Source organism: Haplochromis burtoni, unplaced genomic scaffold (genome assembly GCF_018398535.1).
Source record: "Haplochromis burtoni strain Fernald_Lab_line unplaced genomic scaffold, NCSU_Asbu1 Contig_62, whole genome shotgun sequence".
In the NCBI taxonomy this organism is placed as follows: domain Eukaryota; kingdom Metazoa; phylum Chordata; class Actinopteri; order Cichliformes; family Cichlidae; genus Haplochromis; species Haplochromis burtoni.
This window is the reverse complement of record NW_024582423.1, coordinates 2,112,613-2,127,043: the sequence shown is the minus strand read 5'-3', so window position 1 is coordinate 2,127,043 and position 14,431 is coordinate 2,112,613. Positions and strand designations below refer to the sequence as shown.

The 14,431-nt window shown below is 44.5% G+C and overlaps 2 protein-coding genes across 2 annotated transcripts in view; one reads left to right on the top strand and one right to left on the bottom strand.

Annotated features, from left to right (window-relative positions):
• The window catches only part of snrnp200 (small nuclear ribonucleoprotein 200 (U5)), a gene marked incomplete at its 5' end in the record, with an annotated part of 14,203 nt that extends 2,652 nt beyond the window's left edge, over positions 1-11,551 (top strand). The window contains 38 exon segments of the mRNA XM_005922757.3: positions 149-301; positions 392-491; positions 579-715; positions 796-873; positions 992-1,165; positions 1,298-1,435; positions 1,521-1,676; positions 1,768-1,938; positions 2,025-2,218; positions 2,321-2,444; positions 3,261-3,410; positions 3,511-3,753; positions 3,848-4,036; positions 4,131-4,328; positions 4,420-4,572; positions 4,656-4,736; positions 4,900-4,983; positions 5,131-5,237; positions 5,321-5,439; positions 5,529-5,683; positions 5,888-6,077; positions 6,168-6,341; positions 6,472-6,632; positions 6,747-6,974; positions 7,081-7,272; positions 7,396-7,574; positions 7,678-7,829; positions 7,951-8,059; positions 8,167-8,275; positions 8,354-8,543; positions 8,630-8,794; positions 8,899-9,020; positions 9,120-9,263; positions 9,988-10,164; positions 10,255-10,415; positions 10,531-10,612; positions 10,706-10,798; positions 10,880-11,551. Of these exon segments, the coding sequence (XP_005922819.1) occupies positions 149-301; positions 392-491; positions 579-715; positions 796-873; positions 992-1,165; positions 1,298-1,435; positions 1,521-1,676; positions 1,768-1,938; positions 2,025-2,218; positions 2,321-2,444; positions 3,261-3,410; positions 3,511-3,753; positions 3,848-4,036; positions 4,131-4,328; positions 4,420-4,572; positions 4,656-4,736; positions 4,900-4,983; positions 5,131-5,237; positions 5,321-5,439; positions 5,529-5,683; positions 5,888-6,077; positions 6,168-6,341; positions 6,472-6,632; positions 6,747-6,974; positions 7,081-7,272; positions 7,396-7,574; positions 7,678-7,829; positions 7,951-8,059; positions 8,167-8,275; positions 8,354-8,543; positions 8,630-8,794; positions 8,899-9,020; positions 9,120-9,263; positions 9,988-10,164; positions 10,255-10,415; positions 10,531-10,612; positions 10,706-10,798; positions 10,880-11,029 (5,682 nt within the window). The 3' untranslated portion in view covers positions 11,030-11,551.
• Positions 11,535-14,239, bottom strand: ciao1 (cytosolic iron-sulfur assembly component 1). The gene is made up of 7 exons (XM_005922758.3): positions 13,822-14,239; positions 13,582-13,730; positions 13,378-13,489; positions 13,201-13,289; positions 12,904-13,105; positions 12,749-12,815; positions 11,535-11,981 (listed from the first exon to the last, which is right to left on the bottom strand). Exons 1-7 carry the CDS (start codon positions 13,958-13,960, stop codon positions 11,747-11,749), a joined length of 993 nt encoding a protein of 330 aa, XP_005922820.1. The 5' UTR covers positions 13,961-14,239; the 3' UTR covers positions 11,535-11,746.
• Positions 14,240-14,431: the final 192 nt, after the last annotated feature.

Sequence of the window (14,431 nt, the reverse complement as noted above, 5' to 3'; positions counted from 1 at the left end):
ACCTTCCGGTTACAGATGCGATTCCCAACCCCCTGAGCCACGGTCGCCCTATTTATGGCATTACTGTATTAAGCCCATGTTTGTATTTAGTCTTTGTGAGATATTGCAACTATGCTGCACAGTAACTAATAAATTACCTTTCACTTAGCTCGGTGGTGCGGGTGACGTGATGACAGTGAAGAAGAAAGATTTACATCCTCGAGACATCGACGCCTTTTGGCTCCAGCGTCAGCTCAGCCGGTTCTACGATGACGCCATTGTCTCACAAAAAAAGGCAGATGAGGTCTTAGAAATCCTCAAGGTAGGTTTGTGACGTTCCCTGTGTTTTTGTTTGTTTAGAGTAGGTAAGTTTGTATTTGTCAACATCATTCTCTCGTCTCTTATTTTACAGACCGCCAGCGACGACAGAGAATGTGAAAACCAGCTGGTGTTGCTGCTTGGCTTCAACACCTTTGATTTCATTAAAATCCTGCGTCAGCATCGTCGCATGAGTAAGTCTGCTTTGTTGAGTGAAACTGTTACAGAGCTAATGTCTTTGAAAATGTACTGATTTCTTTCTCTTCCCCCTTGACACACAGTCCAGTACTGTACCATGCTGGCAAGTGCTCAGAGTGAGGCAGAAAAGGAGCGCATCATAGGAAAGATGGAGTCTGATCAGGAGCTGTCAAAGATTCTCTACCAGCTGCAAGAGACGGAGAAGGAGGATATTATTCGAGTAAGGAGGCTTGATTGTGAGATTATGTGAACTCTTTGTGCGTCTCAGTTTGTCACATTATTTATTTTTGTGTCCTTTAGGAAGAGCGGTCTCGCAGAGAGAGAGTGAGGAAGTCCCGTGTTGATGACTTGGAAGCAATGGACATAGACCATGGAGAGGTATATAACACTTTCAGTATATTAAGTACAAATCATCCTGTCAGGAACATTACTTGTTGTCAGTTTTCTTTTAGACATTTCTAAACGGCATAGGAAAATTGTCCTTTCTGTCCTACAGTCAGTGGCCCCTCGACAGCTGCTAGACCTTGACGACCTGACTTTCAGTCAGGGGAGTCATTTCATGGCCAACAAGCGTTGCCAGCTGCCAGATGGCTCTTTTCGTAAACAGCGCAAGGGCTATGAAGAAGTCCACGTACCTGCCCTCAAACCTAAACCCTTTGCTGAAGATGAGGTTTGTCAGTTATGTTTCTTCATGGGAGCATTTTAATTGTCCAACTGAGCAGCAGCTAAGGAAAAATAATAGTAATAAGTAGCATATAACTGTGTTAGGATCCTACAGTCAGCACTGTTTTTGTGTCATCAGGTACTTGTTCCCATTGAGAAGTTGCCCAAGTATGCCCAGGCTGGATTTGAAGGCTTTAAAACCCTGAATCGCATTCAGAGCAAGCTGTTCAAGACCACCATGGAGACAGATGAGAACCTGCTAGTCTGTGCTCCAACGGTGAGCACGCTTTGTTAAAGCCAAAAGTGTGTCAGTACTTTGCCCCAGCTGGATTTTGTCTAATGAGTTTGTGTTGTGCACACAGGGAGCCGGTAAGACCAATGTCGCCCTGATGGCAATGCTGAGAGAAATTGGAAAGCACATCAACATTGATGGAACAATTAATGTGGACGACTTCAAAATCATCTACATAGCCCCCATGCGCTCTCTAGTACAGGAGATGGTGGGAAGTTTTAGTAAGGTGAGCCTTGTCTGTCCTGCGCGGCTTTCTTTGCATACTTGACCATCATCAGGGAGCACAAATCTGAAAACCTTTTCCATCCTTTTCCCAGCGTTTGGCAAGTTATGGCATCATAGTGTCCGAGCTGACGGGAGACCACCAGCTCTGTAAAGAGGAGATTAACGCCACTCAGATCATTGTCTGCACTCCAGAGAAATGGGACATCATCACTCGTAAAGGTGGTGAACGTACCTACACCCAGCTAGTGCGCCTCATTATCATAGTAAGTGAACAGTTTTGTCACTAAAAAGAGCAAATGTGCTAGTTGACTTGACTTTTAATGATGAACAATTTAATGTGGGTGTTCAGGATGAAATCCATCTGCTGCACGATGACCGTGGACCTGTGCTGGAATCTCTGGTGGCGAGGACCATCCGCAACGTGGAGCTGACCCAGGAGGATGTGCGTCTGCTGGGCCTCAGCGCCACACTGCCAAACTATGAAGACGTGGCTACCTGCCTGCGTGTCGATCCTGCCAAAGGGCTCTTCTACTTTGACAACAGGTGTGGTGCTTAAGCAAAAAAAAAGTTTTTACGATGATTTCTATGAACAGCTGTTTGTTTGCTCTTCCTTATTGCTTATTACTGTACCACTTTTCTCTGTAGTTTCCGTCCCGTGCCCCTGGAGCAGACTTATGTTGGTATCACCGAGAAGAAGGCCATCAAGCGTTTCCAGATCATGAATGAGATTGTCTATGAAAAGATAATGGAGCATGCTGGAAAGAACCAAGTGAGTCCTGTTTGACTTGTTCTTCCAAAGTGATATAATTCGGTGACCTGAATTAGCCAAGCATCATCTGAGATGTGTCTGCTAAAATATGTTTTACTGCCAACTGAGCTTTGTAAATGCTACTGACCTCATTTTAATTAGACACCTCTTTATTTTTTTCCTATTCATTTATTTATTTTTGCTGGATAAGCACAAACTTAGATTTTTGAAACCGGGGACTCCTAACACTGTCTTCTCAGTCACAGTCTGCATTTCGCCTCTATCGTATAAACCTCTTCTGCAAGAAAACCACAACTCCTGTTTTTGTTTTTAATCATTTTTGCCCTCCAGTGAAAAACAAGACATTTGACATTGTGCTGCTTTCATTGTTGTTACTATGTGGCTTATGTTATAAATTGATCCCACACTCATGTTTCCATATCCATGCATTTTACATCTGCCCTAAAAAGCGACAGTTCACTCACTGTTAAGTGATCAGTATATCAAGATAAAGGAAAGAGGTGAAGCCCAAGAAAATATCAAGAGGAAGTAAATGTCCAGATTTCCATAGATATGCAGGTTACTACTCTCTGTAACTCTCCTCTCTGGCTCCCAGAGCTGGAGGGTCGAGGTCCCTCTAAACCCGGGCCTCCTTTCAGCCCTGTGTCCACACGGACCTTTCCAGTGTGTAGGTGCTCTTGTGTGTTTACACACAGGGAACTCACAGGGCTGCGGTTTTGAATGTAACTTCTTACTTCAGTGTTGTTTCTCTAAAAAAAAAAAATCTACAGCACTGCGTTACCAGATCTGAAAGCCTTACTTTTTTCCTCCCATCAGGTTCTAGTGTTTGTCCATTCCAGGAAGGAGACAGGGAAAACTGCCAGGGCCATAAGGGACATGTGCCTGGAGAAGGACACTCTGGGTCTTTTCCTCCGAGAGGGTTCTGCATCTACTGAAGTGTTGAGAACTGAGGCGGAGCAGTGCAAGGTGAGCAAATGTCATTAACTGGAAACGTTTTTTTAAAACTCTTGTGTGGTAAATGCTTTTAATACCAGAACTGAGTGCTAAATTTAACCTTCTTATGCAGAACCTAGAGCTGAAGGATTTGCTCCCATACGGCTTTGCAATCCACCACGCTGGTATGACCAGAGTCGACCGTACGCTGGTGGAGGATTTGTTTGCCGATCGACATATCCAGGTTCTGGTGTCTACAGCTACTTTGGCTTGGGGTGTCAATCTGCCTGCACATACTGTCATCATCAAAGGGACCCAAGTGTACAGCCCAGAGAAAGGCAGATGGACTGAACTGGGTGCCCTGGACATTTTACAGGTCAGCCCATCCTTTCTTGTTATCAAACATAGTAACGGCTTCTTTAGTTTTCCGCTTCACTAACTCTATTTATCGAAAATGTGTTTGATTCCAGATGCTTGGTCGAGCTGGCCGTCCTCAGTATGACACCAAAGGAGAGGGAATCCTGATCACGTCTCACGGAGAGCTGCAGTATTATCTGTCCCTGCTGAACCAGCAGCTGCCCATTGAGAGTCAGATGGTGGGCAAGCTGGCTGACATGCTCAATGCAGAGATAGTACTGGGAAATGTGCAGAATGTAAAGGTGAGTGTCCTGAAATGTACATGTAGCTATTTAAGACAGAAGGATCTAATTTTCCTCATTGCGTTAAGTTTCAATTTCTCAAATTTGTTATTAGGATGCTGTGAACTGGCTTGGCTACACGTATCTCTATGTGCGCATGCTTCGCAACCCCACCCTGTATGGTGTTTCTCACGACGACCGGAGTACAGACCCCCTGCTGGAGAGGCGCAGGATGGACTTGGTGCACACAGCAGCCAACATCCTGGACAAGAACAGTCTCATCAAATATGACAAGAGGACCGGCAGCTTCCAGGTATGCACATCTCAGCTGAGTGTTGGTCGTTTTATTCTTGGTTGTAGATATACTGATTAGAAGCTTCACTTTTTTGTCTCTTCACCCAAAGGTTACAGACCTGGGCCGCATTGCCAGTCACTTCTACATCACCCACGACTCAATCCAAACCTACAACCAGCTGCTGAAACCGACGCTCAGCGAGATCGAACTCTTCCGAGTGTTCTCACTGTCCTCAGAGTTCAGGAACATCACAGTGAGAGAGGTATGCTGACCCCCCACACAGCAACGATGGTTTAAATATTATATCTAAAATGAAGAAAAGCAACATACAGCTTTATCTTGTAGGAAGAAAAACTGGAGCTTCAAAAGTTACTGGAAAGAGTTCCTATCCCTGTGAAGGAAAGCATTGAGGAGCCCAGTGCGAAGGTAAAGACAACCAGTGATGGTGTTTATGAAACGCAAAATATGATCTGCTTGGTTTCCAGAAAATGCACACTGTGCTTTTATAAAGAGAAACATTACTTAACATTTGGAGTGGTTTGCAAATTGCAGTAAATAATACTTCCTGTGCTTTGTGTTCTCATTTCAGATCAACGTGCTGCTCCAGGCATACATCTCTCAGCTGAAGCTCGAAGGCTTTGCTCTCATGGCTGATATGGTGTATGTTACACAGGTACAGAAACGGCGTACTTCCGTTATTGATTTACTTTTCCATGTTTCCCTATATGCTTATTTAAAATTTTTATTTCATTTTAGCTTGAAGGAAAAGTCCCAGGCTTGATATAATTCATAGAAATTTCCTTGTATATTCTTCCTGCAGAGTGCTGGGCGATTGATGCGGGCCATATTTGAGATTGTGCTAAGCAGAGGCTGGGCTCAGCTCACAGACAAGACCTTGAATCTCTGCAAGATGATCGATAAGAGAATGTAAGCTCTTTCTTCACTCCTAGATTAACACTGCCTTTGCTTGGTCAAAGCTACAGGCATCTGATACTCTGTCCTCTGTGCAGGTGGCAGTCCATGTCTCCTCTGCGTCAGTTCAAGAAGCTGCCAGAGGAAGTGATCAAGAAGATTGAGAAGAAAAACTTCCCATTTGAGCGACTCTACGACCTGAACCACAACGAGATTGGTGTGTTTCCTTCCTCTGTGTTACGGTTTCTGAATTTTTTCCTCAGCCTGGAGAGTAATTTAAAAACCTCCTGGATGTTTGGTTTCTAGGTGAACTGATCCGAATGCCAAAGATGGGGAAGACTATTCACAAATATGTCCACCAGTTCCCCAAGCTGGACTTGGCCGTTCATGTGCAGCCCATCACTCGCTCCACACTCAAAGTGGAGCTTACAGTCACACCCGACTTCCAGTGGGATGACAAGGTCAGGATTTAGATCTATTATAATGGGATGCTAATCAGACAGTTTTTCCAATACTGTTGTACTCTGGGGGGGGGGGGCAAAATCAGGGTATTGGTCCCAGTATGTTGACTGCACCCTTAATCCCTGAAAAAAATTATCAGCCCAGAGAACACACTGAACTCTCTTTTTTCTATACTCCTGACTTACTTTCGTTTTCCTCTTTAGATTCACGGGTCGTCTGAGGCTTTCTGGATCCTTGTTGAGGACGTGGACAGTGAGGTCATCCTCCACCATGAGTATTTTCTCCTCAAAGCCAAGTACGCCCAGGATGAGCATCTTGTGACTTTCTTTGTCCCGGTGTTCGAGCCTCTTCCACCGCAGTACTTTATCCGTGTGGTCTCAGACCGCTGGCTGTGTAAGTGCTTTGATTAAAAAGTGTCATAGCTTCACATCACAATCATGTAAGCATTTTAATTCATGTTTGTTTCTTTTGTTTTTCCCCAAGCCTGCGAGACTCAACTCCCAGTATCTTTCCGTCACCTTATCCTACCAGAGAAGTACCCCCCACCCACTGAGCTGCTGGACCTGCAGCCTCTTCCTGTCACTGCCCTCAGGAACTCTGCCTTTGAGGCGCTCTACCAGAACAAGTTCCCCTTCTTCAACCCCATTCAGACACAAGGTAAAGACTACATGCTGTTCTCCTTAATCCAATTTCATCGTCATTTAAAAGTTGCTTCCCCGTTAGGAACAGTGGTGTGTTTTCACAAAATTTTCTTCACTCTTTTTTTTTTTAACTTTTACTCCCGCAGTCTTCAATGCTGTGTACAACAGTGATGATAACGTGTTTGTGGGAGCTCCCACCGGCAGTGGAAAGACCATCTGTGCAGAGTTTGCCATTCTGAGAATGCTGCTGCATAATGCAGAAGGTCGCTGTGTCTACATCACCCCAATGGAAGCACTGGCTGAACAGGTCTGAATTAAATTAGATTTTGGAGCGCACCTATGAAAACTGGCAAACTGTTTTTCTTCCAGCGTGATTCTGTTAGATCTAAAACTGACATGAGTGTGGTTATCCTTGTCTCAGGTGTTTATTGACTGGCACCAGAAGTTCCAGGACATCCTGGACAAGAAAGTTGTGTTGCTGACAGGAGAGACTAGTACTGATCTGAAGCTCCTGGGAAAAGGTGACATTATTATCAGTACCCCTGATAAATGGGACATCTTGTCTCGTCGTTGGAAGCAGAGGAAGAACGTCCAGAACGTCAGCCTTTTCATTGTGGATGAGACGCACCTTATCGGAGGCGAAAATGGAGTAAGAACAGAATACTACTTGCTGCTGCGCGTGTGTGTGTGTGTGTGTGTGTGTGTGTGTGTGTGTGTGTGTGTGTGTGTTAATGGATTTTGTTTCTTGTCATCAGCCTGTGTTGGAGGTCATCTGCTCCAGGATGAGATACATCTCTTCCCAGATTGAGCGTCCCATCCGTATCGTGGCCCTCAGCTCATCTTTGTCCAACGCCAAAGATGTGGCCCACTGGCTGGGCTGCAGCACCACAGCCACATTCAACTTCCATCCCAATGTCAGACCCGTGCCTCTGGAGCTGCACATCCAGGTCTGTAAACAGCATGTTAGTCAACAAAAAGAGAAATGTATTTCTTAAATTGATCAGTGCTCACAGCCAAGAAAGTACCTCTCAGGTTTCTGATTGGCTGTCAATCTTTTACTGTTTTTCTAGGGTTTCAATGTGAGTCATACTCAGACTCGCCTGCTGTCCATGGCGAAGCCGGTCTATCACGCCATCATGAAGCACTCTCCCTCGAAGCCAGCCGTGGTTTTCGTCCCATCCCGCAGGCAGACTCGCCTCACAGCGATTGACATTCTCACTTTCTGTGCTGCTGATGTGGTTCCTCAGAGGTCAGTCAGCACGTCGAGATTTTCACCTTAGACAAATTCATGAAAATGATGCCAGCATCACATCTTCACACTGTGGTCAAAGAGTAAATGTCTGTCTCTGCAGGTTCCTGCATTGTGCTGAGAAAGACCTGGCTCCATTCCTGGAGAAAATAAATGATTCTACTCTGAAAGAGACTCTGGCCAATGGCGTGGGATACTTGCACGAGGGCCTCTCTGCAACTGAACGCAGAATAGTGGAGCAGCTCTTCAACTCAGGTATGACTCACTTCTGCTGCACTTTGTGCTGGACAGGTAGGTGGTTTTTAGAAAAGGGGAAAAAACAAAATTGAGACTAATTTTTTATTTATTTTTTCCTTCTCTTCTTCTGCTTTGACAGGTGCTGTTCAGGTCGTCGTGTCCTCTCGTTCACTGTGCTGGGGCATCAACATCTCAGCACACCTTGTCATCGTCATGGACACCCAGTACTACAATGGCAAAATTCATGCGTAAGGCATCTTCTGTTTATACTGGCTTTTTTTTTTTTTGTTATATGAAACATATTTAATGAAGGTCACTCTGCTGGTGATGTTGACTTTTTGCTTTCTTCTATCAGATATGTGGATTATCCCATATATGATGTCCTCCAGATGGTGGGCAAGGCAAACAGGCCAATGCTGGATGATGAGGGGCGCTGTGTAATCATGTGTCAAGGCTCTAAGAAGGTAGACAGACCTCAGTCACTTCTGGCTTTGAAACAATGACTGTACAACAGAACAAACCACTTTGTTTTTTCTTGATAGGATTTCTTCAAGAAGTTCCTGTACGAGCCGCTGCCGGTGGAGTCTCACTTGGATCATTGTCTCCACGACCATTTCAATGCTGAGATCGTCACCAAGACAATAGAGAACAAGCAGGATGCTGTCGACTACCTGACATGGACATTCCTTTACCGCCGTATGACCCAGAACCCCAACTACTACAACCTGCAAGGTGAGTCCCGTCCTTCAAAGGGAATAACCGACTGATACTTCGGATGTTGGGACCATGTTGAGCTGTGGCTTCTGTTCTCCTGATAGGCATGTCACATCGCCACCTGTCTGACCACCTGTCTGAGCTGGTGGAGAACACATTACACGACCTGGAGCAGTCCAAGTGCATCAGCATCGAGGATGAGCTGGATGTAGCACCACTCAATTTGGGCATGATTGCTGCCTACTATTACATCAACTACACCACCATCGGTTTGTGCTTGCACTTCCTGGATTTTTTGTATTTGTGTCATCATTCCTTCACGTATGTGTTCAACTCAAGCCTAACTGTGGTGCTTTGCTCTTGTGTCGTACAGAGCTCTTCAGCATGTCACTGAACGCCAAGACAAAGATCCGCGGCTTAATTGAGATCATCTCCAATGCTGCCGAGTATAAGAACATTCCCATCAGACACCACGAGGATGCACTTCTCCGACAGGTAAAGAAAGTGACGAGACTCAAAGAGAGCAGCATTAACACATCTGCAAAAAGACACCAAGATGAAATAACACACTTTTATGTGCTCTTTGCGTTTCAGCTTGCACAGAAAGTGCCCCACAAGCTGAACAACCCGAAGTTCAATGACCCCCACGTGAAGACTAACCTGCTGCTGCAAGCCCATCTCTCCAGGATGCAGCTGAGCGCTGAGCTCCAGTCAGACACCGAGGAGATCCTCAGCAAGGTCCAGTTTTTTCTCTGTAAAGCCTAACAGTTATGTTTCTGGATTTTTATCCATCTATATGTTTTTGAACAAGCTATTACTTGCACAAAAAGCACACATATAAACAAAATGTGTCTTAAAAAGAATGAACAAAATCGCCAGACCAGTTACACACATCCAAAAAGACAACAAACAAACAAGGAAATAAGCAAGCTTCCATATTTGATACATAGGAAAGAAATTGCTGCCAGGTTTCAAAAAACAGTTAGGCTGATGTTTTAGTAAAACAGTTGTAAAAAATACATGATGTCCTAAATCCACTGTACATGTGATGGAGGTGAGGAGTCCTCTTACTGTAGGATGAGCCTTCTTATCACATGAACAAAAGACGGCTTGTACCCTGTTCAGATTCACATTTCAAGGGCTTACACCAAAACATTGCTGTAATAGATTTTAGAAAGCATTTAAAAATTAGACAGGTAAATTTGTTAATTTTGGATGTGACTGAAATATATGACAAAGGCCCAAAAAGACTTTAGAATGATCCCATAGGGAGTGGGTTAGATCATGAGATCACTGTAAATCAGTGATTCCCAAAGTGAGTGCCGTGAGTGAAATTCAGTTTTAATTCATTTCAATTTTACTTACATAAACGCCAAATCACAACAGCAGTCGCCTCAAGATGCTTTATATTGGAAGGTATATTTGTACACTTAAAGAATATGTGTGTTGTCTTTTTTTGTAGGCTGTCCGACTGATTCAGGCGTGCGTCGATGTGCTGTCCAGCAACGGTTGGCTGAGTCCTGCACTGGCTGCTATGGAGCTGGCTCAGATGGTCACTCAGGCCATGTGGTCCAAGGACTCGTACCTCAAACAGCTGCCATTCTTCACCTCAGAGCACATCAAGCGCTGCACAGAAAAGGTAAAATGATCCTAGGAAAGTCTGACTCTCACTTTAGTGTAGATGAATCTCATGCTGATTGAACGTGCTTCCGTTTCCTTTGCTCATAAGGGAGTGGAGAGCATCTTTGACATAATGGAAATGGAGGACGAAGACAGAAGCGCGTTGCTGCAGCTCTCGGATGCCCAGATGGCCGACGTGGCTCGCTTCTGTAACCGCTACCCCAACATCGAGCTGTCGTACGAAGTGGCAGAGAAGGACAGTGTCAAGAGGTACGTGTACAGTCTGGCAGCAGCACTTTTCGCTGCGTTTCCTGGAAATGAAAAATTACATTACAAAATTGCACAGATGGGTGGGAAATTGATCTCTTTCCATATTTATTCACAGTGGCAGTCCAGTTCTGGTTCAGGTTCAGCTGGAGAGAGAGGAGGAGGTAACGGGTCCAGTCATTGCACCGCTCTTTCCCCAGGTTAGTACTTTTCAAACATCTCCATGACATATATATTTCTTTAATTTTCACCTTAATGACCAACTCTTGTGGAAATACTTGTCATTGTTATAGAAACGTGAGGAGGGCTGGTGGGTGGTGATCGGAGACCCCAAGTCTAACAGCCTGATCTCTATCAAGAGGCTGACTCTTCAGCAGAAAGCAAAGGTCAGTGAGTCATCTTGTAATAGCCCGAAATTATGTTTTAACCACCAGAGGCCTCACTTAGTTTATGTCCCTCCACCGCAGGTCAAGCTGGACTTTGTTGCCCCGGCGATGGGCATCCACAACTACACCTTGTACTTCATGAGTGACGCATATATGGGCTGTGACCAGGAGTACAAGTTCAGCATAGATGTAAAGGAGGCTGACAGTGATGGAGACAGCGACTCGGACTAATCAGAGACTTGATTATTTTCTTCAGCGGTTCTCTGATAGATTGGGATCAGTAGTTTTCTTTTTTTGCTGTAGATATTCAACCTGATTGACATTTCTTTACTTTGACTCTGCCATTACCAAAATAATGTTTGTTTTCAGTTGCTTCTTAGTTAAGTCCTCTAAATGATGCCAGTCCAAGAATATAGTGTACAGGATCTGTTTGTCCACATGTAGTACAGATACATGGCTACCCAAGCCCCAGTCTGTTTTCAGTATAAGAAGTTTAACACTTTGTACTTTTGTGTCAGTTTTGGGATCTGACAAAAATTTAATTGGCCATTGTGGATTAAAGAAACACATAAATCCTGGGGATGGTGCATCCTTAAACCAGGTAGGGTGTTTAAAAACAACTGTCCGGTTATATTTTGGATTGAAATCATTTTATTATGAAATTTAATCCTTGGACTGGTTGAAGTGTTTTACTATGATGTGCTGTCTGAAATGCTTTTGCAATAAAAAGGAGAAGAAACATTTTTCACTTTATTTTATAGTTAAACATGTTATTTCTATTAATTCTCAGTGGCGCTGCTACTCAAAGCACATGAAGCAGTATTCTCAGCATGGACACAGATGAGCGCTGATGTCAAGCAGAATCCTGATGAGCTATAAAATAATGATCTGTGGTGAATGCTGCAGAAAGTTCCCAATTTAACACGCAACTATGCACTCCAGGGATGTTCATTCCTCTTCTTGGAACTTCCAAATGGCGATTTCTCCGTTATCGCTGCATGAAGCCAGGAATCCCGCCTCCTTTGGGTTCCAGGACACACAGTTAACATCTTGGTTGTGAGCTCTGGCCACCTGAGCAGCCAGTGAGAATACCGGCTCCTCGGGATTGGCCGTCTCATCCTCCTTGAAAACTCGCACTGCGTCATCACCAGAGGCAGTTGCTAAAGCGCCAGTCAGCCGACACCTGCAGAAAGATTTGGGTTCAATGTGACGTCTAACAATGACAAATGCACATGGAGACCACATCTTTGGGATTTCTGGTGATCAATTAACCTCCACTTTATGTTTGCGCATAATTTCTGGACACAGAGCAACACATATTCCTCAAATGTAACCATACTGCATTGTTATGGAGAAATTACAAGTTGTGGAACAATTACCCCGTTGCTATCGCAAGTCGATCTTAAATGTGACGACCAGACTAAAGGTCAGTAAATTCAAGAACACATTCAGCTGAATTCTGTTTTCTTACACCCACCAATTCAAGTGCATAATCCTAACTACAGTTTTTGCCTCAAAAACTGCCATTAACCTGTAGCTACTGTACACAGATAGCAAAAGTTGGATCCATCCAAGTCTTTTTCTTATCTGGGTATGCTGCTGATTGTCAGGTGAGATGTGTGCTAATTTTTGTCTTATTGCACCCATCTGCTGGTAGCCAGCGTTTGTGAAAGGTTATAAAACATGTATGATCCTTTATATCTTTAGTCTGAAGGTGAAAACACAAATTGCCTCCACACCACATGAATGCCCCGTCCTTTAGCATACTATATATCTAGTTTAGGAGAATGCATCAATTCGTTGGAAGATGTAATTACACACTAATAAATGTATATTTATCAGCACAATGGGGATTTTTTTCCATTAAATGACTTCAAACAATTGACTGATTGCACCTTTAATGATTGACTGAAGCATTCCTACAAGAGTCTATTACAAAATTAGTCTTACCAGGAGACATCATACACCGCTCGTCCATGGTACCCAGACAGAGTGCAAACACACTTCCACGACAAATCTTAAACAGGAGACCAGAAAAAACATACACATTACTGTCGATATTTTTATTACCACATTGATTTATGATAAAACTAATGCTGACTCACCCTGTCCACTTTCAGCTGGATACTCTCTCCAGATCTTCACAGTGCGGTCATCGCTGCACGAAGCCAGCCTCTGACCATCTGCATCAAAACACAAACTCCACACTGTGGACGTGTGTCCCTGTAAGGTGGCCCGGCACTCCCAGTCATCATCCTCTTCTTTGTAAAGGCAAATGTTGTTGTCATAGCTGGCTGAGGCCAGGAGCTGTACAATCACATGGTGAGCGCAGGGTCACGTGGTGTTACAACAGGAGATGGGGAAAAAAAACATTCATGTGGACAGATCCGAATGAGACCTACCTCCTGGGTCGGGTGCCAGACAACGTGCTTGACATCTTGCGTGTGAGAGTTCACAACTGTAACACATTCATACTCGTCTTCTTCATCCACTGCAGAGCAGGAAGAGACAAGGTCAAGTTTAGAAACAGGCAATGGTGCAGATCAGTATGTGCAATTTAGGCGCTCTTTAACACAAACCTTCCCAAACCCAGACGCTCTTGTCTCGGCTACATGTGGCTAGAAGATTCCCTGAAGGGGCCCACGCCACGCACTTGACCTCGTTTTCGTGTCCTTCCAGCACAGTCAAACTCTAGGAGACAAAGCGTGGGTAACAATCTGCAGAGATGCAGCATTTCTAAGGCATGCCATTTAACACACTGAACAGGAGACCTGTCATCTGACCTCAAAGTCATCGTTCTTCTTTTTCCAGATGCAAGTGGTAGCATCAAAGCTGGCAGAGGCCAGATAATTCCCACATGGAGACCAAGCCACTTTCCTCACAGTGCGCTGGTGTCCATCCTGCAACACGTTCTTACATATCCAGGAGTCACCTGAAAAACGAGAGCCAGGTAGAGGGGTGAAGGATGTCAACTACTGTACTATAATGCTTTATTATGCGACTGAGGCTCATGGAGAGCTCACCTTCTTTCCCCCATATCCGGATGGTCTTGTCGCCCCCACATGAGGCCAGAAGCGTCCCGTTGGGGCTCCAGCTTACGAACCAGCAGCGGGAGTCCGGGTGTGCGCTCAACCTCTGAATCAGGGACAGAGCCTCCTTCATGGTCGAATTGGGGAAATACTTCCGAGTCGTTGTCACTGACACTTAGCCGAGAAACGAGACAGGAAATGGCCCGAAACACCAAAAGCAGACAGAGAGCAGCAGCAGCACTACGGCCCTAAACCACAGTCAACACCCAGGGCACGGATACAACAATGGCCGTATCTGCGCTAAACACAGTCTGTAACTAGCACCAAACAACAAAGTGCATAAGCTCACAACATCAGCGGTGACCAAAATGCCGCCATCTTTGCTTATTTAGTCCCCGCGCTGCATTGTGGGTTGCAGTTTCGTGGTCTTTTTTTTTGTTTGTTTTTACTGTCGGCAAATTTCACGTAAAAACAATTACGTGAAATTTACGGTGTTTTATTTTATGTTGTATTTTATTGTATGTATTCTGTTGATCTAAGATTTTATCTTGTTTGTTCTTACCTATCTTGTAAAGCACTCTTACTTGTTTCTTTTAATTGTGCT

Bases quoted from the DNA above. Each gene is read 5' to 3' on its own strand.
- ciao1 (XM_005922758.3), bottom strand. From the start codon at position 13,960: ATGAAGGAGGCTCTGTCCCTGATTCAGAGGTTGAGCGCACACCCGGAC. The intron at 12,816-12,903 runs GTGAGTCAGCAT...CTCCTGTTTAAG, and splicing joins TCCAGCTGAAAGTGGACAGG to ATTTGTCGTGGAAGTGTGTT. The intron at 11,982-12,748 runs GTAAGACTAATT...ATCTTTCTGCAG, and splicing joins GCGGTGTATGATGTCTCCTG to GTGTCGGCTGACTGGCGCTT.